Genomic DNA, 21,575 nt, shown 5'->3' on the forward strand with positions numbered 1-21,575 from the left:
TGATTATTGACTGTTTGAACACATAACACATGAATGATGGGGTTATTGTGATTGTATTTACCTTTCCTTTGTTTATGTAAGTCACAAGGAAATTGGGTGGTGGGTTCAGACACGTACACATAGGGTATAAAAGATTTTCACAAATGCTGGTCCGGGTCCTTGGCTAAGAGGATACTCTGCCTTGGGCCCGCCGGTGTAATAAACTGCACTTCACTATCTGCATCATCCTTCTGAGTGAGCTTGTTTCCCGGAACGCGTGGCTATAACGTTTGGCGCTCAGGTAGGGAGGAACCCACCCGGTAGGGTGGAAGAGGGGGCCTGATCACCCCCCTGGGAGGGACCAGAAGGGAGATACATAGGAAACTGGTTTAGATTGGTGACAATAGCTACTCGGCACTCGGGTCGACGGCCGTGCCAGGGATAAAGAAAGGGAACTTAGGGTTTAAGAAAGCCAGTTAGGAGGTGTGTCCACGCCGTCTTAGGGAACGTGCCGAACGGTCGCCACAGGGTTTTTGAAAGGAGATATTAAATTCCGTGTGCTCGTATTCTGCCCTCCCCCAGGAGGTACCCATCTGCTATGTGACCCATCATCTCCCCTACCAGTGGAAACAGGTAGATCAGCTTCTCGGGAAGGCCCTGGGACAGGGAAATCCAGAGGTAAGAAAATGGGAGGAAGCGGTTCTAAGGCCACTGTATTGGAGAATATGATTAATAATTTTAAGAAAGGGTTCGATGGAGACTATGGGAAGAAAATGACACCCGGCCGGCCCCGTACCCTTTGTGAAGACGAATGGCCTTCCATGGGAGTTGGCTGGCCACCAGAGGGAACTATGGACTTAAATCTTATAAAGGCAGTCTATGCTATAGTTACGGGAAAGCCTGGACACCCTGATCAGTTCCCGTACATAGACTCTGGGCTGGGAATAGCCCAAGACACCCCCAAATGGGCCCGTTTTTATGCTCATGGCGGGGAAGGAAAAATCTTGATGTCCCAAAAGGTAACCAAGGGCGAGGAGGAAATTTTACAGGACCCTGAAAGAGATGAACTTCCCCCACCACCGTATTGGATGATGGTCCCACCAACTAATATCACCGCGGCCGCTGGAGGCCCAACCAGAGGAACCAGCCCGAGACCGGTAAGCCTCCTGGACTCCTCAGAGGTCCCAACAGCTCCACAGGTTGTACAGCCGCCCACTCGGCAGACTCCAGCCTCAGCTGGAGGGACAATGAGCCCACCAGACTCTACCACCCCGGATGCTGCCTCTACGTTCCCTAAACTCTACCCTCCACTCCCAGTAAGTACTCCCGGACAAGGAGGAGGAACCACTGGAATTAAACTAAGGCTCCGTTCTGCCAAAGAGCCAGAGGGAAGAATAAGGCACAAGATTGCAAGATCAATCTAGAAGAGAGGTAACTCTGAGGCTCCCCATGTCTAAGACTTGGCGACAAGTCAGGGAGTTCCTAGGGGCCACTGGATTCTGCAGGATTTGGATTCCAAGGTATTCTCAAATAGCCCAACCCCTATTTGAGCTCCTGACAGGGCCTGAAGAAAATCCAGTAAGTTGGACTGAGAAACAGCAAAAAGCTTTTGAGGAGCTAAGACTAGCAATCACCTCCGTCCCCGCCTTCGGATTGCCAGACCTCACCAAACCATTCACCTTATATGTGACTGAGAAAGATAAAACAGCCATGGGGGTTTTGACTCAAACCTTGGGAACGTGGGACAGGCCGATAGCTTACCTTTCAAAGCGACTTGATAACGTTGCCACCGGCTGGCCTAGCTGTCTGCGGGCAGTAGCCGTGGTCGCCTTACTGGTACGTGAAGCCACAAAATTAACTTTTGGCCAGGACCTGATCGTAAAGGTCCCACATGAAGTCAACACCCTCCTTTGAGGAGATCCCCACAAGTGGCTGTCCAATTCCTGGATTATTTAATACCAGGGACTGCTATGTGAAAACCCCAACCTCCGTATTGAGTCTTGCCAGGGTTTAAACCCGGCAACGCTTCTCCCAACAGGAGAAGGTGGACCCACCCACGATTGCAAGGAAGTCTTAGAGGAGGTCTATGCTAGCCGTCCAGACCTCCGAGACAGGCCAATTTCAAATCCTGACTGGACTCTGTATACTGATGGCACCAGCCTGGTAAAGCTAGGACAGGGAACGTCAGGCTATGCTGTAGTCACAGAGAGGACTGTTATCGAGGTCGGCTCCTTACCACAACACCGGTCAGCCCAACGAGCTGAATTACGGGCCTTAGTCTGGGCACTCCAACTGTCAAAGGGTAAGAACGTGAACGTCTACACCGACTCCCGGTATGCTTTTGCTACGCTCCGCGTACATGGGGCGCTATACCGGGAGAGAGGCCTTCTAACAGCCAATGGAAAGGACATTAAGAATAAGGAGGAGATCCTGACTCTGCTAGAGGAAGTCTGGAGTCCCACGGAGGTAGCAATCATGCACTGCCGTGGGCACCAGAAGGAAGACACCCCACAGGCTCGAGGGAATAGGCTGGCTGACGAGACCACCAGACGAGCAGCTGAGGACAAAAAGGAATCTGGGGAAATCCCCATGAGAACTTTTGTCCTAGCTGAGCTACCCGAGCTGGCCCTAGACTCCCCAAAATACACTGAGGCCCAAAACCAACTAGCTGAAGCAGAGGGAGCCACCAAGACAGAAAAAGGATGGTGGGAACTACTGGATGAACGGAATCCCAAAATTGCAACGCCTGCTCTCAGATTAACGCCGCTCCAGTGTGCAAACCAAAACCTCCAGGTATCCAATTAAAAGGTACTCTTCCTTTTGAACATCTGGAAGTGGACTTCACTGAGATGAAACCATATTGCCATTTTCCCTACCTGTTGGTCCTGGTATGTACATTCTCGGGATGGGTGGAGGCCTTCCCCACCCAAACTGAGAGAGCATCAGAAGTAGATGGGAGCCTGCTTAGGGAAATAGTTCCCCGATTTGGATTCCCCACCAGCATAGGATCAGATAACGGCCTAGCCTTCATATCAGATCTGATACAACAAGTAAGTAAAGCCATGAATATAAAATGGAAGTTACACACCGCCTACCAGCCTCAGAGCTCCGGAATGGTAGAAACAACTAACCGGACACTAAAGGATACACTTTCTAAATGGATTATAGAAACTGACTGTTCCTGGGTAGATTTACTTCCCATGGCCTTGCTCAAGCTCAGGATGACGCCACGGTCCCACGGCTACTCTCCCTACGAAATTGTGTATGGGAGGCCTCCTCCCATAATAAGACAAGTAACAACTGATATACTCCAGGTAAGGGGAGACGGGATATCACAACAGATGGAACAACTAGGTAAGGTAATTAATCAAGTAACTAAGTTTGTGCAAGAAAGAATATCGTTCCCCTTGGGGGAGCAGATGCATGAGTTTCTACCAGGGGACCAGGTATGGGTGAAAGACTGGAAACATGACTCACTGGCCCCCCGATGGAAAGGTCCTTATGTTATAGCCCCGCGTTCCGGGAAACAAGCTCACTCAGAAGGACGATGCAGATAGTGAAGTGCAGTTTATTACACCAGTGGGCCCAAGGCAGAGTATCCTCTTAGCCAAGGACCCCGACCAGCATTTGTGAAAATCTTTTATACCCCATGTATATGTGTCTGAACCCACCACCCATCTTCCTTGTGACTTACATAAACAAAGGAAAGGTAAATACAATCACAGTAACTCCATCATTCATGTGTTAATGTGTTCAGTCAACAATCAATAAGCCTGAGGTTACAGATAAGAATTTATGACCTGTCTGGAGGGGGTCTTATCCTTCTATTGTCATTTCCACAGACACTAAGCACAGAGTTCAGAGTCCATTAGAGAGGTGGCCAAGCATAATCAGCAGGAACAGGCCTAAGATGGAGTCCAGGCCCTATGAATTCCTTCTGCATTCCCCCCTCTTGATGCTCCTAGTTTCCCTAAGGAGCATCATTCATTGAGATATATTGTACTTTAGCCCTCTGGCCACCCACATGAGAGAACACTATCAACCTCTGGGTTACAAAGTTCACAAGACATTGTAAGAAGCAGGGCCCACAAAGCAGTATGATTAGAACTATTATGACAACAGTAACAATAGTTTTCCACCAATCTCCCTTTACCCAGGACAGGACCGAAGTCCAAAAGGGAATATTTTCATCAGACATGGCTTTCACTTGATTTTGCATATCTTCCAAGGCAGTGGATACATTTTTAGACAGGTCAGGGATGTATACACAACATTCGACTTTAATTATGGTGCAAGTCCCTCCCTGGGCTGCTGTAAGTATGTCTAATGCCATCCTATTTTGAATTACTGCCCTCCTCATCTGAATTTGTTCTTAGTTCAAGGCTTGAATGGCTTTTGTACTGTCTAAGAGGGCCTGTTTAGTGAAATTAGTTAAGGCCTCCACCTTAATCATGATATCCATTGTCCCTACAGAGGGTACAAACAAGGCAGCAAGATAGTCATACCATTGGAACACAGATCTTGTCCATCTTGCATGCAGATAGGGCAGGTTTACTGGAGGTTGATGTAGGCTAGGCTTAATACTGCCATGGGCGAAAGTAAATCCCAGTGTGCAACGCCCTACGCAGCCAATTGGTAACCATGGCCATAAGTTAAGCCCACAGAGCCACTGGGTCCCATTGGGGGCTACCCAATGGATTCCAGGATTATATTTCCAGTCAGAACCGGGCCACTGAACCGACTGATTGGGGTGATAAGTAACTTCTATGATTTGTTTACATTGTTCAGGAGACAAATAACCCATATATTTTAATTCTTTTGGGTCTAGGTGGCGGTCTCCAAATCCAACTTTGTGTTCTTTTTGTTCCCAGCAAATAGTAGCGGGAACAATCAACTGTCCTTTCTCAGGAGTCATCCAGAAATATTCATCCCAGACCTGGTAGTATTGCTCAAGGTACCGGGAGGCCTGTCCCCCTTTTGTAAGGGAGCCCTTCTCTTTTTTATTTTTCATATATGAGGTATAAGCTCTTGTTACCTCCGTAAGACTAGTGTTCATATTAAATGTAACCCCATGTCCCTGGCCCATTGATGGCCTTTTCTTACACCAGGAGAGCAAAGAAAGGTTATGATTGGTGAGAGAAAGCAAAGTTCCCTTTTGTTGTTCCAAGAAGGAGCACAGTGGTATAAAGTCTCCATAACGAAGTGGCGACACCCACCAGGGGAGTCCGTCCATAACTGACAGAATATAAAATGAATACCATACCAACATACCAACAGTCGGAGGAGTTGTGGAAGTCCGCGTAGGAATGTGCCCATGAGATGAAGACGTTGTCCTGTGCAGGAAGAGTGGTCAGGTTCAGAACTGCATTGGTGAGGTCGAGTAGCAGGAGTCGTTTACCCAGATCCATCCTAGAGAGGGCTCGTCTGGAACCTCGTTTTCTTCTTCCTCTTCAGAATGATCTTGGTTTCCCGAGGGTCGGTGGGGTCCTTCTGGGTGGTCCACTAGGCGTCTTCCGGGTCAGCGTGGTATGCCTTCTTCGCTCTGGTGTGATGGATCCAAGGGGCAATGCCTGCAACTTTAACTGCGGTAGGGGTGGTTAAAACAACAGTATAAGGACCTTTCCATCGGGGGGCCAGTGAGTCATGTTTCCAGTCTTTCACCCATACCTGGTCCCCTGGTAGAAACTCATGCATCTGCTCCCCCAAGGGGAATGGTATTCTTTCTTGCACAAACTTAGTTACTTGATTAATTACCTTACCTAGTTGTTCCATCTGTTGTGATATCCCGTCTCCCCTTACCTGAAGTATATCAGTTGTTACCTGTCTTATTATGGGAGGAGGCCTCCCATACACAATTTCGTAGGGAGAGTAGCCGTGGGACCGTGGCGTCATCCTGAGCTTGAGCAAGGCCATGGGAAGTAAATCTACCCAGGAACAGTCAGTTTCTATAATCCATTTAGAAAGTGTCTCCTTTAGTGTCCGATTAGTTCGTTCTACCATTCTGGAGCTCTGAGGCTGGTAGGCGGTGTGTAACTTCCATTTTATATTCATGGCTTTACTTACTTGTTGTATCAGATCTGATATGAAGGCTAGGCCGTTATCTGATCCTATGCTGGTGGGGAATCCAAATCGGGGAACTATTTCCCTAAGCAGGCTCCCAGCTACTTCTGATGCTCTCTCAGTTCGGGTGGGGAAGGCCTCCACCCATCCTGAGAATGTACATACCAGGACCAACAGGTAGAGAAAATGGCGATATGGTTTCATCTCAGTGAAGTCCACTTCCAGATGTTCAAAAGGAAGAGTACCTTTTAATTGGATACCTGGAGGTTTTGGTCTGCACCCTGGAGCGGCGTTAATCTGAGAGCAGGCATTGCAATTTTGGGATTCTGTTCTACATAGAGAGGAGAGGCGAGGAACCAGAAAATACCTCCGGATCAATTCCTCTAATTTGTCAAGTCCCAGGTGCGTCATGCAATGAGCTTGGCTCACCAGAGAGGGGGCCATTTTTCAGGCACTAGTAGCTTACCATCCGGTAGTTCCCACCATCCTTTTTCTGTCTTGGTGGCTCACTCCGCTTCAGCTAGTTGGTTTTGAGCCTCAGTGTATGTTGGGGAGTCTAGGGCCAGCTCGGGTAGCTCAGCTAGGACAAAAGTTCTCATGGGGATTTCCCCGGATTCCTTTCTGTGCTCAGCTGCTCATCTGGTGGTCTCGTCAGCCAGCCTATTCCCTCGAGCCTGTGGGGTGTCTTCCTTCTGGTGCCCACGGCAGTGCATGACTGCTACCTCCGTGGGACTCCAGACTTCGTCTAGCAGAGTCAGGATCTCCTCCTTATTCTTAATGTCCTTTCCATTGGCTGTTAGAAGGCCTCTCTCCCGGTATAGCGCCCTATGTATGTGGAGCGTAGCAAAAGCATACCGGGAGTCGGTGTAGACGTTCACCTTCTTACCCTTTGACAGTTGCAGTGCCCGGACTAAGGCCCATAATTCAGGTCTTTGGGCTGACCATTGTTGTGGTAAAGAGCCAGCCTCGATAACAGTCCTCTCTGTGACTACAGCATAGCCTGACATTCCCTGTCCTAGCTTTACCAGGCTGGTGCCATCAGTATACAGAGTCCAGTCAGGATTTGAAATTGGCCTGTCTCGGAGGTCTGGACGGCTAGCATAGACCTCCTCTAAGACTTCCTTGCAATCGTGGGTGGGTCCACCTTCTCCTGTTGGGAGAAGCGTTGCCGGGTTTAAACCCTGGCAAGGCTCAATACGGAGGTTGGGGTTTTCACATAGCAGTCCCTGGTATTAAATAATCCAGGAATTGGACAGCCACTTGTGGGGATCTCCTCAAAGGAGGGTGTTGACTTCATGTGGGACCTTTACGATCAGGTCCTGGCCGAAAGTTAATTTTGTGGCTTCACGTACCAGTAAGGCGACCACGGCTACTGCCCGCAGACAGCTAGGCCAGCCGGTGGCAACGTTATCAAGTCGCTTTGAAAGGTAAGCTATCGGCCTGTCCCACGTTCCCAAGGTTTGAGTCAAAACCCCCATGGCTGTTTTATCTTTCTCGGTCACATATAAGGTGAATGGTTTGGTGAGGTCTGGCAATCCCAAGGCGGGGGCGGAGGTGATTGCTAGTCTTAGCTCCTCAAAAGCTTTTTGCTGTTTCTCAGTCCAACTTACTGGATTTTCTTCAGGCCCTGTCAGGAGCTCAAATAGGGGTTGGGCTATTTGAGAATACCTTGGAATCCAAATCCTGCAGAATCCAGTGGCCCCTAGGAACTCCCTGACTTGTCGCTGAGTCTTAGGCGTGGGGAGCCTCAGAATTACTTCTTTTCTAGATTGATCTAGCAATCTTGTGCCTTCCCTTAAGACAAACCCCAAATACCTTACCTCCTCCTTGCAGATTTGTGCCTTTTTCCTCGACACTCGGTATCCCGCTTCTGCTAGCAGTTGGAGGAGCGCTTGGGTCCCTTCCCAGCATTCTTCCCAGGTCTCAGCGGCCAGCAACAGGTCGTCCACATACTGCAGGAGCCAACATCCATACCTTTCAGGCTGGAAAGGTTCCAGGTCCGAGGCCAAAGCTTCTCCAAAGATGGTTGGAGCATTTTTGAATCCTTGTGGGAGGTGGGTCCAAGTGAGCTGCTGCTTATTGCCTCCAATTGGGTCCTCCCATTCAAAGGCAAAGATGGGTTGTGATGCAGGTGCTAGGCATATGCAGAAAAAGGCATCTTTGAGATCCAAGCAAGTATAGATCCTTGTCTTAGGTGGGAGGAGGCTAAGTAAGGCATAGGGGTTTGGGACAGTCGGGTGCAGAGTCACAATGGCCTGATTGACCAGTGTGAGATCCTGTACAGGCCTATAGTCTTGTCCTCCTTCCTTCTTTACTGGTAAGATGGGTGTGTTCCAGGCCGACTGACATTCCACCAGGATGCCTGCTTGCTTTAGCCTATTAATGTGAGGCAGAATCCTGATTTGGGCTTCTAAGGGTATTGGGTATTGACGCTTTCTTACCGGGGTGGCGCCAGGTTTGAGTTCTATTATTACAGGGGCTTGGTGTCTGGCTAGCCCAGGAGGGTTATCTTCAGCCCAGACCTCAGGGAACAGCTGAGTTAGCCTTCTCTCCAACCCTGTTGCCTGGTCTTGTTTATTTCCAGGGGGCTCATGTAGCCTCCATTCATCTTGAGGGGGCACAGAGAGGGAAAGTAAGTAGGTCGCTGTGCCCACTCGACAAGTGGGCCTCTCTTCAGGAGAGAAAGTCACTTGTGCTCCCAGCTTGGACAGCAAGTCTCTCTCCAGCAGGGGTACTGGGCACTCAGGGATATAGAGGAACTCATGAGTCACTTGGTGACCCCCCAACTGACATTTCCTGGGCTGGCAAAATGACTTAACCATTTCTTCTCCTGAAACCCCAGTTACGGCGGTGGTCCTTTTAGACATTGGCGCCACAGGTTTAGTTACCACGGACAATTCTGCCCCGGTGTCCACCATAAAGTCAATATCTTGGTCCCCAATTTTTAAAGTTACCATGGGCTCTCAGGGACCTGATGTCTTTGAGCCCTGGCATCCCTATTCAGTCTCTATGTTAGTGAGTTCTGCAACCGGGAGGGGTTTATTCTCCCTTCTTCCTTCTGGGCACTCATTCTTCCAATGACCGAACCCACGGCATCGGGCGCATTGATTTGGCTGTAATGGAGCCCGTGGTCTCCGTGGGGACTGGTTAGAAGGCTGTCCTGACCTCGAAGCTAGAGGGGGTTTCTTTGTCTTGGCGGTGGAAAAGTCTTTGGAAGACCTTCCAAGCGCAGCAGCCAGCATTACAAACCTCTCATCTGTTCTCCTCTGCTCGTCTTTATACCTTTTCTCGTATTTCTTCTCTATTTCTGTGTCCCTATTCCGGAAAACCTTATCCGCTATTTCGATCAGCTGAGAGCTAGACATGGATATAACCCCCTTGGTCTTTTGAAGCTTTCGTTTTATGTCAGGACATGCTTCCGAGATAAATGCCGAATTGATAACAATCTGGGAGCCCGTAGCTTCTGGGTCTATGGGTGTATAGAGTCTATAGGCCTCACAAAGTCTCTCGTAAAATTCAGAAGGTGACTCGTTTCCCTTCTGAACTACTCCGGCCGGTTTAGACATGTCCATCAGCTTTCGGGCTCCCCTTCTAAGTCCTTGTATAATTGCTGTTCAGTATCTGTCTAACTGAATTTTTCCCTCCTCTGTATTGTAGTCCCAATTAGGTCTGTCAGTGGGGAAGGCTTCCTCTATCCACCTTTATGGGTTAGCAGTGCCTTCAGGGATCATCTCCTGTAACCATTTTCTTGCCTCAGTGTTGATCCTCTATCTCTCTTCTGTACTGAAGAGAGATGCTAGTAATTGCATTATATCATCCCAGGTTGGTCGATGAGTGCGAAAAATAGTCTCCATCAGTCTAGTCATGCCCTGGGGTTCCACTGAGTAAGAAGGGGTATGTTTTTGCCAGTTCAGTATATCGGTTGATGAAAAGGGTTGATAGTAATAGGTTACAGGATCTTGGTGATAATTACCGTCCTCCCCTATCATTGGGGGTTGCTGAACTTCTCTCAGGGGCATCTGCAAGGGTATTCTTCCGTCTGGCTCTTTGGCAGAACGGAGCCTTTGTTTAATCCCAGTGGTTCCTCCCCCTTGTCCGGGAGTACTTACCGGGAGTGGAGGGTAGAGTTTAGGGAACGTAGAGGCAGCATCCGGGGTGGTAGAGTCTGGTGGGCTCATTGTCCCTCCAGCTGAGGCTGGAGCCTGCCGAGTGGGCGGCTGTACAACCTGTGGAGCTGTTGGGACCTCTGAGGAGTCCAGGAGGCTTACCGGTCTCGGGCTGGTTCCTCCAGTTGGGCCTTCGGCGGCCGCGGTGATACTAGTTGGTGGGACCATCATCCAATACGGCGGTGGGGGAAGTTCATCTCTTTCAGGGTCCTGTAAAATCTCCTCCTCGTCCTTGGTTACCTTTTGGGCCATCAAGATTTTTCCTTCCCCGCCATGAGCATAAAAACGGGCCCACTTGGGGGTGTCTTGGGCTATTCCCAGCCCAGAGTCTATGTACGGGAACTGATCGGGGTGTCCAGGCTTTCCCGTAACTATAGCATAGACTGCCTTTATGAGATTTAAGTCCATAGTTCCCTCTGGTGGCCAGCCAACTCCCATGGAAGGCCATTCGTCTTCATAAAGGGTACGGAGCCGGCCGGGTGTCATTTTCTTCCCATAGTCTCCATCAAACCCTTTCTTAAAATTCTTAATCATATTCTCCAGTACAGTGGCCTTAGATCCGCTTCCTCCCATTTTCTTACCTCTGGATTTCCCTGTCCCAGGGCCTTCCCAAGAAGCCAATCTACCTGTTTCCACTGGTAGGGGAGATGATGGGTCACATAGCAGATGGGTACCTCCTGGGGGAGGGCAGACTACGAGCACACGGAATTCAATATCTCCTTTCAAAAACCCTGTGGTGACCGTTCGGCACGTTTCCTAAGACGGCGTGGACACACCTCCTAACTGGCTTTCTTAAACCCTAAGTTCCCTTTTTTTATCCCTGGCACGGCCGTCGACCCGAGTGCCGAGTAGCTATTGTCGCCAACCTAAACCAGTTTCCTATGTGTCTCCCTTCTGGTCTCTCCCAGGGGGGTGATCAGGCCCCCTCTTCCACCCTACCGGGTGGGTTCCTCCCTACCTGAGCGCTCAGTTCCCTTGCTGCCGTTCACTACCTGCCAAAGCGAAGAAACCGGGCGTTGAAAGGCCGAGTTCTTCCAGAGGGGCAAGGCGCCTTCCCCCCTCTAGGAGATTCAAGCCCCAAAGCCTCGGGATGGCCTCAAAGGAGACCTGTCTCCTCAAAGTGAGGAGTTTCCCGGCCAACGCACCAAATGTTATAGCCACGCGTTCCGGGAAACAAGCTCACTCAGAAGGACGATGCAGATAGTGAAGTGCAGTTCATTACACCAGCGGGCCCAAGGCAGAGTATCCTCTTAGCCAAGGACCCCGACCAGCATTTGTGAAAATCTTTTATACCCCATGTATACCTGTCTGAACCCACCACCCAACATCCTTGTGACTTACATAAACAAAGGAAAGGTAAATACAATCACAATAACTCCATCATTCATGTGTTATGTGTTCAGTCAATAATCAATAAGCCTGAGGTTACAGATAAGAATTTATGACCTGTCTGGAGGGGGTCTTATCCTTCTATTGTCATTTCCACAGACACTAAGCACAGAGTTCAGAGTCCATTAGAGAGGTGGCCGAGCATAATCAGCAGGAACAGGCCTAAGATGGAGTCCAGGCCCTATGAATTCCTTCTTCACTTAAACTGTTGTTTTAACCACCCCTACCGCAGTTAAAGTTGCAGACATTGTCCCTTGGATCCATCACACCAGAGCGAAGAAGGCATACCACGCTGACCCGGAAGACGCCGAGTGGACCACCCAGAAGGACCCCACCAACCCACGAGAAACCAAGATCATTCTGAAGAAGAAGAAGAAAACGAGGTCCCAGACGAGCCCTCTCTAGGATGGAGCTGGGTAAATGACTCCTGCTGCTCAGCCTTACCAACACAGTTCTGAACCTGACCACTGTTCCTGCACAGGACAACGTCTTCATCTCATGGGCACATTCCTAGGCGCACTTCCACAACTCCTCCGACTGTTGGGTATGTGGGGCTATGCCCCTGTCAGTTATGGACGGACTCCCCTGGTGGGTGTTGCACTTCGTTATGGAGACTTTATACCACTGTGCTCCTTCTTGGAACAACAAAAGGGAACTTTGCTTTCTCTTACCAATCATAACCTTTCTTTGTTCTCCTGGTGTAAAAAAAAGCCATCAATGGGCCAGGGACATGGGGTTACATCTAACATGAACACTAGTCTTACGGAGGTAACAAGAGCTTATACCTCATATATGAAAAATAAAAAAGAGAAGGGCTCCCTTACAAAAGGGGGACAGGCCTCCCAGTACCTTGAACAATACTACCAGGTCTGGGATGAATATTTCTAGATGACTCCTGAGAAAGGACAGTTGATTGTTCCCGCTACTATTTGCTGGGAACAAAAAGAACACAAAGTTGGATTTAGAGACCGCCACGTAGACCCAAAAGAATTAAAATATATGGGTTATTTGTCTCCTGAACAATGTAAACAAATCATAGAAGTTACCTATCACCCCAATCAGTCGGTTCAGTGGCCCGGTTCTGACTGGAAATATAATCCTGGAATCCATTGGGTAGCCCCCAATGGGACCCAGTGGCTCTGTGGGCTTAGGTTATGGCCATGGTTACCAGTTGGCTGGGTAGGGCATTGCACACAGGGATTTGCTTTCACCAATGGAAGTATTAAGCCTAGCCTACACCAACCTCCAGTAAACTTGCCCTATCTGCATGCAAGATGGACAAGATCTGTGTTCCAATGGTATGACTATCTTGCTGCCTTGTTTGTACCCTCTGTAGGGACAATGGATATCATGATTAAGGTGGAGGCCTTAACTAATTTCACTAAACAGGCCCTCTTAGACAGTACAAAAGCCATTCAAGCCTTGAACTAAGAACAAATTCAGATGAGGAGGGCAGTAATTCATAATAGGATGGCATTAGACATACTCACAGCAGCCCAGGGAGGGACTTGCACCATAATTAAAGTCGAATGTTGTGTATACATCCCTGACCTGTCTAAAAATGTATCCACTGCCTTGGAAGATATGCAAAATCAAATGAGCCATGTCTGATGAAAATATTCCCTTTTGGACTTCGGTCCTGTCCTGGGTAAAGGGAGATTGGTGGAAAACTATTGTTACTGTTGTCATAATAGTTCTAATCATACTGCTTTGTGGGCCCTGCTTCTTACAATGTCTTGTGAACTTTGTAACCCAGAGGTTGATAGTGTTCTCTCATGTGGGTGGCCAGAGGGCTAAAGTACAATATATCTCAATGAATGATGCTCGTTACGAAAACTAGGAGCATCAAGAGGGGGGAATGAAGAACGAATTCATACGGCCTGGACTCCACCTTAGGCCTGTTCGTGCTGATTGTGTTCGGTCACCTCTCTAATGGACTCTGAACTCGGTGCTTAGTGCCTGTGGAAACGACAATAGAAGGATAAGACCCCCTCAAGACAGGGGAATCTTGAAGGTTGTATCCAGGTTACTCAGCACCTAAGACAAAATGTACACTGATCCCCCTATCTCCGGACGGGTCATAGATTTTTTTCTGTAACCTTGGGCTTATTGATTATTGACTGTTTGGAATGTAACCTCAGGCTTATTGATTATTGACTGTTTTAACACATAACACATGAATGATGGGGTTATTGTGATTGTATTTACCTTTCCTTTGTTTATGTAAGTCACAAGGAAATTGGGTGGTGGGTTCAGACACATATACATGGGGTATAAAAGATTTTCACAAATGCTGGTCGGGGTCCTTGGCTAAGAGGATACTCTGCCTTGGGCCCGCCGGTGTAATAAACTGCACTTCACTATCTGCATCATCCTTCTGAGTGAGCTTGTTTCCCGGAACGTGTGGCTATAACACTTTGACTTGCTTTTCATTGCTTTTGTCATCATTCAGTTCAGTCGCTCAGTAGTGTCCCCATGGACTCTGTGACCCCATGGACTGCAGCACGCCAGGCCTCCCTGTCCATTGCCAGTCCCCGGAGTTTACTCAAACTCAGGTCCATTGAGTCGGTGATGCCATTCAACCATCTCATCCTCTGTCGTCCCCTTCTCCTCCAGCCTTCAATCTGTCCCAGCATCAGTGTCTTTTCCAATGAGTCAGTTCTTTGCATCAGGTGGCCAAAGTGGAGTTTCAGCTTCAGCATCAGTCCTTCCAATGAATATTCAGGACTGATTTCCTTTAGGATGGACTGGTTGGATCTCCTTGCAGTCCAAGGGACTCTTAAGAGTCTTCTCCAACATTTCTTTATAGCTTGCTTTCTTTTGTTGTTATAATCATACTTAAGAGCTGCCTCAGAGGACCCTGCCCCTCTGCCTGACTATAAGCTCAAGTGCTTTTGTTCTGCTAATGGAGACATAACTTGACCCTGACCACCTGTGAACAGAAGAGGTCAACACACCCCTTCCAAAGGCTGGCCATTCTCTGGAGGTGTTTTGCAAGACTGAAGACCCTTTCACTTTAGTTCCCCACTGCCTCTCCTTTATTCTGCCTTTTGACTTTAGTTCCTCATTGCTTATTTCTCTCTGACTCAACAGAACTTTGCATTCTGACCCCCACAAGATGGTTACTCTGAGGCACTAGTCTGCCATCTTAGTCAGCCAGCTTTCCAAATGAAGTCACTTTCCTTGCCTCAACATTTCATCTCTCGGATTCACTGGCCTGTCCTGCAGTGAGCAGAGCGAGCTTGGGCTCAGTAACAACATGGTAATAGTGAACCAGGAAACTTGTAGAGGGTTGGGGTTTGTATTGTGGCCAATATTTGTCTAAAGGGATTGCTCAGTTTCAGCCTATTTCTTCTTGGTGGGATTATGTGCTGAAATCTCTAGATTTTTAAGTGGTATTCCCCACACTAACAAACATACTGGACACCAGAAAGGGTGTTCAACAATTCAACTCAATTCTGACTCTACCCAGAAGTAGCACCCCACCCACCCCCAACCCCCCATCCTCAACCCCCAACTCCAGACATCAGTTGCAAGTCCAGGTTGTTCTCTGTGCTTATGACTGATTGGCTATAAGTTGGGTTCAATTAATTTGTCAGAGCGACTCACAGAACTCAGACATTTTACTTACTAGATTTAAAGGTTTATGATAAAGGTTATTTAAAGGTTTATTTAAAGGTTTATTTAAAGGTTTATTTAAAGGTTTATTTAAAGGTTTATGATAAACCTTACTAGGTTTATCATAAGGATTTCAATCAGAAACAGCCAGATGGAAGAGATGCACAGGGCAAGGCATGGGGTATGTGTGTGGTGCTTTCGTGCCCCTTCAAAGGGACAAAGTTCTCCCTGAATTTCCACGTGTTGAACTGGGAAGTTCTCAACCCTGTCCTATGCAGCTCTATGGAGACCTCATTACATATGCATGATTCATTAAATCACTGGCCATTAGGGATAATGTATATTTCTTCAAAATCATAATATTGCAGCTGGTGACATTTAAATTCATGGAAAATGCTTTTCAAATCCAAAAGTGTATGTTTTTAAGCTCAATGAGGGCTGCTAACCAATTTTAGGCCTCTTTACTAAACAATTTGACAAATAGAAGACTGTTACATCATTACCCTTAAAGTGGTCAGAAACTTTGTGAATCTGAACAAATGTATGGGATGCTTGTAAGCTCTAAAGAGGAGAGTGGGAGAAGTGGGGTGCTGGAGGAGAGAGTCTACTGAAGAACACCAGGGTAGCGTTTTCCCCAGACTGAGGCTCCAAGGATGGGGCAAAAGGCTACATCCCAGTTTGTCACAAAATGACAAGCATTATATATGGTTGTACTTTCATATGGATTAACTTGAAGGAAGGATTCCTTGTGGATGATGTTTGAATTCTAGAATACAGCCATTCCTTGTAATTACATCTATAATGTTACCACACACACTCAATTAGCAGAAGTACAGGATTGGGTTCTTGTGGGTCTCTGGTCGTACCATTTTTGTCAACTGATCAGTACATAGCTTTGTTTTATGTATGTTTCTGTTCAAAGACACTGTATTTAATATATCTTTCTTACAAATAATGATAACGTAGTATTAATAATGAAACAATTATTTCAATGACAGTATTATTGTGTCATGTGCAACACTGAGACTGTACTATTTTAACTCTTCCCTTCAGTCATACACACACAAAAACACAAACTACACATACAGTACTCACACAGTAAACACATACTACATAGTGCTGCTGCTGCTGCTGCTAAGTCGCTTCAGTCGTGTCTGACTCTGTGCGATCCCATAGACGGCAGCCCACCAGGCTCCGCCGTCCCTGGGATTCTCCAGGCAAGAACACTGGAGTGGGTTGCCATTTCCTTCTTCAATGCATGAAAGGGAAAAGGGAAAGTGAAGTCACTCAGTCGTGTCCGACTCTTAGCGACCCCATGGACTGTAGCCTACCAGGCTCCTCCGTCCATGGGATTTTCCAGGCAAGAGTACTGGAGTGGGGTGCCATTGCCTTCTCCTACTATATAGTGCACATTAATGCAAATAAAGATTAAATGTTTAACATTTTGTAAAACTGTTACCTAACGTCTTCCTGGTTGATGGAGCTGCAGGCTGAACAATGGCACAGTGCAAGTGTGGTCAAATCTCTCAACCTTGGCTTACCTGCAGATGAGGAAGAGGGTGGTAGGTTGACATCTGTCAGTTCAACCTCAGAGGTTTGGCTCTCACCACTTGACGGAGTGGGCAATTTTTTCTCTCAAAATGACTCCAGAAATTACATCGGCCCTGTCTGCTTAGCTTTTTGCCTTAAGTGTCTCAGCACAGGCGGCAAATGCACAGGAAGTTAAGTGCTTAAATTTGAGGCTTTGGTCAAGCATAGGGTCACACTCTTCCATGTCACTGAAAATTTTTTCCAAAGCGGAGTTCCATTCTGTTATTTTGACTGCTGTAAGAGGGACAATTTCTGGACTCTTTGGCTGACTTTCATCGCCGTTTTCATCATCACTGTCTTGCTTTGCCATCTCGTCCAAGTCTTAGTTCATGGGTTCTATTGCTTTCTCTGCCAAAATTTCCTCCACATCTTCCTCATGTCACCAAAGCCTTCTCCACCTATTTGTATGTGGTATGCATTACGTCTTTGACACTGTTGTTTATACTTCCTGCAGCACCTTCAAAGCCTTCAAAATTTTCCATGCAGTCTGGTCAAACATTTCTCCAATAGTAATTAATAGTCACCTGCTTGATGTTGCCAACATAATCAATCACCTCACGTACTGTGACTGATTTCCAATAGTCCATCATTGTAGTTTCCTTGTTGGTTTTGAGAGCCTCCGAAGTCTTGTTATAAAGCTCACTTGTATACTGTGACTTGAAGGCTTTCATCATGCCTTCAAGTAGTATTTGGGGGAATGAAAAGAGCTTCCATGTTGGGGTGGGCATTTTTGAGTTTTTCACAGCAATGGACTGGGGCATCCAAAATTAACAAAATCTTCAAGGCAAGGTTTCTACCCTGGGGATAGTATTCAACTTCTAATATGATTCAGCTGTGGAACCAATCAGACGCCTTCCATCCTTTTTGGTTCCACCTCCAATGCACCGGATATGGTTCACGTTTTTCCTGTTAAGTGCTTGTGAACTTGAAAGTCTGTACACCAGTAAGGGTTTGCACTTAGAGTCACCCTTGGCATTGGTGCATGTAAGTAGGGTTGCATAGTCCTGGAATGATTTAAAACCAGGGGCATTAGAGGCCATTCACGTTACATAGGTTCTTTTGCCAACATTCTTGTAAAATAAGCCAGTTTCACCAGCGCTGAAAACCAGCTCTTCCACATACCTCTTTTCCTGTATAACGTTTAGCAAGCATCGTTTGAATTCTTCTGCAGCCTCCTGATCTGCAGAACTTGTCTCAGCTGCAAGCTTAATGTTATTGACACCATATGGCCTCTTGAAACGTGTAACCCAGCCAGCGCTAGCAGAGGAGGGCGTCTTCACATTTTTCTGACCCTGCGTAACATGATGGTAAACTTTTTTGGCTTTCAACAATGATGTCTACCAGACTTTTTCATCGGTTTTATTGGTTGAATACACAAATTGAGCCGTTTTTCCATCTTTTCCATAGCTGCCTCGCACACTATGAACCTCACTTTAGCACTTTACAGAGCAGCATCAGATACAGATTGGTGACTTTCCTTTTCCTTGATGTACTGGATAGTTCATTCATTAACACTGAACTCACATTCAACAGCACTACAAAACATACCTGAATGAAGCTTTATCTAACACAAGTATTTTCTCCATAAGACACATCACAACCTTCTCGCACTTACAAACATTAGGAAGCACCCCAGCAATACGCTTGTTACCAAGTGCAAGCTTGCTCTGCTCGCCTCAAGACAGGTCAATGAGTCAGAGAGACGAAGTGTTGAGGCAAGGCCGGCAGACGGAGAAGATGGCAGGCTAGTGCATCAAAATAACCATCTTACTTGGGGTCTGGCTGCCAGGTTCTTTTATAGATCAGAGAGAAAGAAGCAATGAAGAACTAAAGTCACAAGGCATAATAGAGAGGGAGACGCAGTGGGGAAGTAAAGTGAAAGGGTCTTCAGTCTTGTAAAACATCTCCAAGGGAATGTCCAGCCTTCAGAAGGGGTGTGTTAATCTCTTCTATTCACAGGTGGGCAGGGACCAACTACCTCTCCTGGAGCCGAACAAAGGCACTTTAGTTTACAGTCAAGCAGGGAGGCAGGGTCCTCCAGGCAAGCCATTGAGTGTGATTATAATAATAAAAGCAAGTCAAAGAAACAGTTTCCAACATGGAGTCAGAATTGGCTTCCTCCCTGCAACATACCCAGGGGTCATTTTAAACAGCGAAATCACCGACAGAGACCACAAAGATGATAAAACAAAAGAAAACGCGGCACTAAACAGACTAGGAAGACGATACTTATTTACACTAAGAGAGCTGAAGCAAGATAGCAAATTGTCTGCCTGCAACCTCAGTACAACCTACCACTGGTTAACTCAAATTTTTCACTCTCTGAGCATGTCGGGGGAAATAACCCCAGAAAGCACCGTGAATATTGATTTTGGGGGGGTGACTATTTTAACAAGTAAGCGAATTCAATAATACCAACCAGTGACTAACGAAGGGCAGCTGTGTTCCCGTGGGCAAAACAAATTTTCCTTAGCAGATACACTAAATCAAAGCCGCTGAGCGCTGAAGACTACAAGTCCCAGCATGCACCGCTTCAGGGCGAAGCCCGCGTTTCGCCGACTGCCATATAAGCGTCAGGTCCGCGACTTTGGCCCGGAAGTGATGCTTCTCGACCCAGCGCAGTTTCTGCCTGTGCGCACGCGCCGCCGGAGCCGCCGCCATCCCCGTCGCCTCCGCGCACTCCGCGTTTCTACCGTCTCTCCCTAGAGCTTTGCCGTTGGAGGCGGTTGCTGCGGCACCGTAGGCCCCGCGCGGCAGTAATATGGAGGAGTTTAAGTCCGAGGATTTCTCCGTCTCGAAGGAGGACGAGGACTACGCGCTGTCGGGTGAGCACTCCCCCTGAGGCGAGAGGCGACTTGCCCCGCCCCGCGCCTCGCTTGAGGCTCGCTTTGCCAGGCGTTTGTGGGCCCGGTGGGAGGGTGGCATGGTTCTCAAGCGGCCCTAAGCCCGCGCCTGCCCTCCCGCACCGCGCGGCCCGGTGGCCCCAGTTAGCGTACCGGGACCTTTCCTGCGACTGCTTCTCTGGGCCGTGTTCGGCCAACGCCCCCCTCTTCAGAGGGCGGGAACCCGCAGATGAGCTCGACCGCTAGCGGGGGTTGGGTATCGCGTACCCTCAGCAACCCTGAACGCTTCTGAAAGGCCATCTTACGGAGGCCTTCCGTCCCCAGGGAATTGCTAGCATCACGACCCCGATAAGTCATTTTCTGTCCTCAAAAGAGATATGGTGGTTAAAAGTTCACATAATGATGCCCTTTTGCTTCTTTGCAGTATCTATATTCAGCCCTTCATAGACCTTTGTTTTATTGTTTTTCTATGCTGCCCACATCTTGGCGCTCTGTGCACAATGCAAACAGAAATAGGCAGACGAGTTTTGGAGGAAAAGGAAAGAGTGGCTTTGTTACTTTGCCAGGTAAAAGGGTAACACGGTAGGCTAGCGCGTCAAGAACTGTGCCCCTCTCCCTGGTGAGTACGGAAAGGTCGTATAGTCAGGCAGGAGTTAGTGATAAGGCTCAAGGCAGTAACCGTCTAGTATTCTGCAAAGTTTCAAAAATGTTGCTGGCGAGATGAGGGTGTGGTCCAGTTTGTCAATGGTGGTGAGCTTCTCTGGTCCTTTATCCTTGCCTCAGGTGGTTTCTTTGCTGTTCCTCCTTTGATTAGCAAGTGTTCTGCTGTTTGGAAATGAGAGAAGGTCTTGGAGACTGGAGTCTTGCCTGTAAAAAATAGGGGACAAAAAGGCCTCTGTGCCCAGGAGTCCCTAACCGACCTGCTCGGCAACATGTATAGGCTTCTAAAACAGATCCAGACCAAAATGTTACCCATACCTACCCCTTCTGCCATCCTGCCCGTTCCCCAGGCTCCAGCATCTCATTAGAAATATCTGTTTGCTCAATTGCACTTGGTCAAACAAGATAAAGAAAAAAAGCCTGAAGGGTTGTTCTTGTTCACATTCTTTTGATCGAGCCAATCATTACATTCAGTTTGAGGCTACAGCGAAGATGAATCTCTGATCACTCAGTCACCAATATGGCTCTTACTGAGCTACCATTATCAGCTAAGACTTGCCTTAGTTTCCATGCCCCTTTCCTGCGTTAGATTCTTGTCCGCCAACATTGTGCGTTCTAAGTCCCACTCTTTGTGACCCTGTGGACTGGAGGCCTGTCAGGCTCCTCTGTGCATGGGATTCTCCAGGTCAGAATACTTGAGTAGGTTGCCATGCTCTCTTCCAGGGGATCTTCCCAACCCAAGGATGGAACCCTGTCTCCTGCGTCTCTTGAATTGGCATGCAGTTTCCTTACCATTAGCGCTATCTGGGAAGCTCTTTAAATATCAGCATGATCATTTGAAAATTAGTTTTCATTGTAATCCAAGTTACCATGCGCCTGCTTAAAAATATTCAAACATTTCTAAAAGAATTATTTTGAAACTGAACCATTTCTATCACTTCTCCTCCCTGTCCGTCCTCCCATGAAGAAACTGCTTTCTTCTTTTAAAATTTTGGTATTTCCATCGTCTGTTGACTTAACCCATTCATGTTAGGTCTTCTTTTAACATCTCCTTGAGTCTTTCCCCTCTCTGGCAACACACACTTTCACCTTCAGACCCTTCCCACTTCCCCAACCTGACAATGTTCCTATGTCAATTTGGGTTAGACTATTATTAATATTAAGTTTCTTTTTTTTTTTTTGGTAATGATTTTGTGAACATCATGTGACTGAACCATCTGGTATATGCAGTTACTGCTTTTCCTGCACTAGTTTTCTCTGGAGTTAATAA

At 47.5% G+C, this 21,575-nt stretch overlaps 1 protein-coding gene and 1 long non-coding RNA gene across 15 annotated transcripts in view; one reads left to right on the plus strand and one right to left on the minus strand.

The window, feature by feature from the left end:
- LOC145513159 (uncharacterized) overlaps positions 1 to 19,756 on the minus strand; it is a 23,719-nt gene extending 3,963 nt beyond the window's left edge. Inside the window, exons 1-2 of one of the 2 annotated variants that reach the window (XR_014059161.1) lie at positions 19,222 to 19,687; positions 5,251 to 5,561 (exon numbers count right to left, since the gene is read on the minus strand). This is a non-coding gene — a long non-coding RNA (uncharacterized LOC145513159). Of the gene's footprint in view, positions 1 to 5,250; positions 5,562 to 19,221 lie in introns of both variants that reach the window. The other variant, XR_014059162.1, reaches the window with a different exon arrangement.
- Positions 19,453 to 21,575, plus strand: part of LOC145513151 (protein CFDP2-like) — a 35,440-nt gene continuing 33,317 nt past the window's right edge. For all 13 annotated transcript variants that reach the window (XR_014059154.1, XR_014059156.1, XR_014059155.1 and 10 more), the window contains exon 1: positions 19,453 to 19,627. Coding sequence is in view for 10 of the 13 variants with exons in the window: in XM_081508623.1 (XP_081364749.1) it covers positions 19,564 to 19,627 (64 nt within the window). In the remaining 3 variants the exon portion in view is untranslated. The remainder of the gene's footprint in view (positions 19,628 to 21,575) is intronic.

This window comes from Giraffa tippelskirchi, chromosome 7 (genome assembly GCF_054371585.1).
Source record: "Giraffa tippelskirchi isolate mGirTip1 chromosome 7, T2T-mGirTip1v1.2.pri, whole genome shotgun sequence".
Classification (NCBI taxonomy): domain Eukaryota; kingdom Metazoa; phylum Chordata; class Mammalia; order Artiodactyla; family Giraffidae; genus Giraffa; species Giraffa tippelskirchi.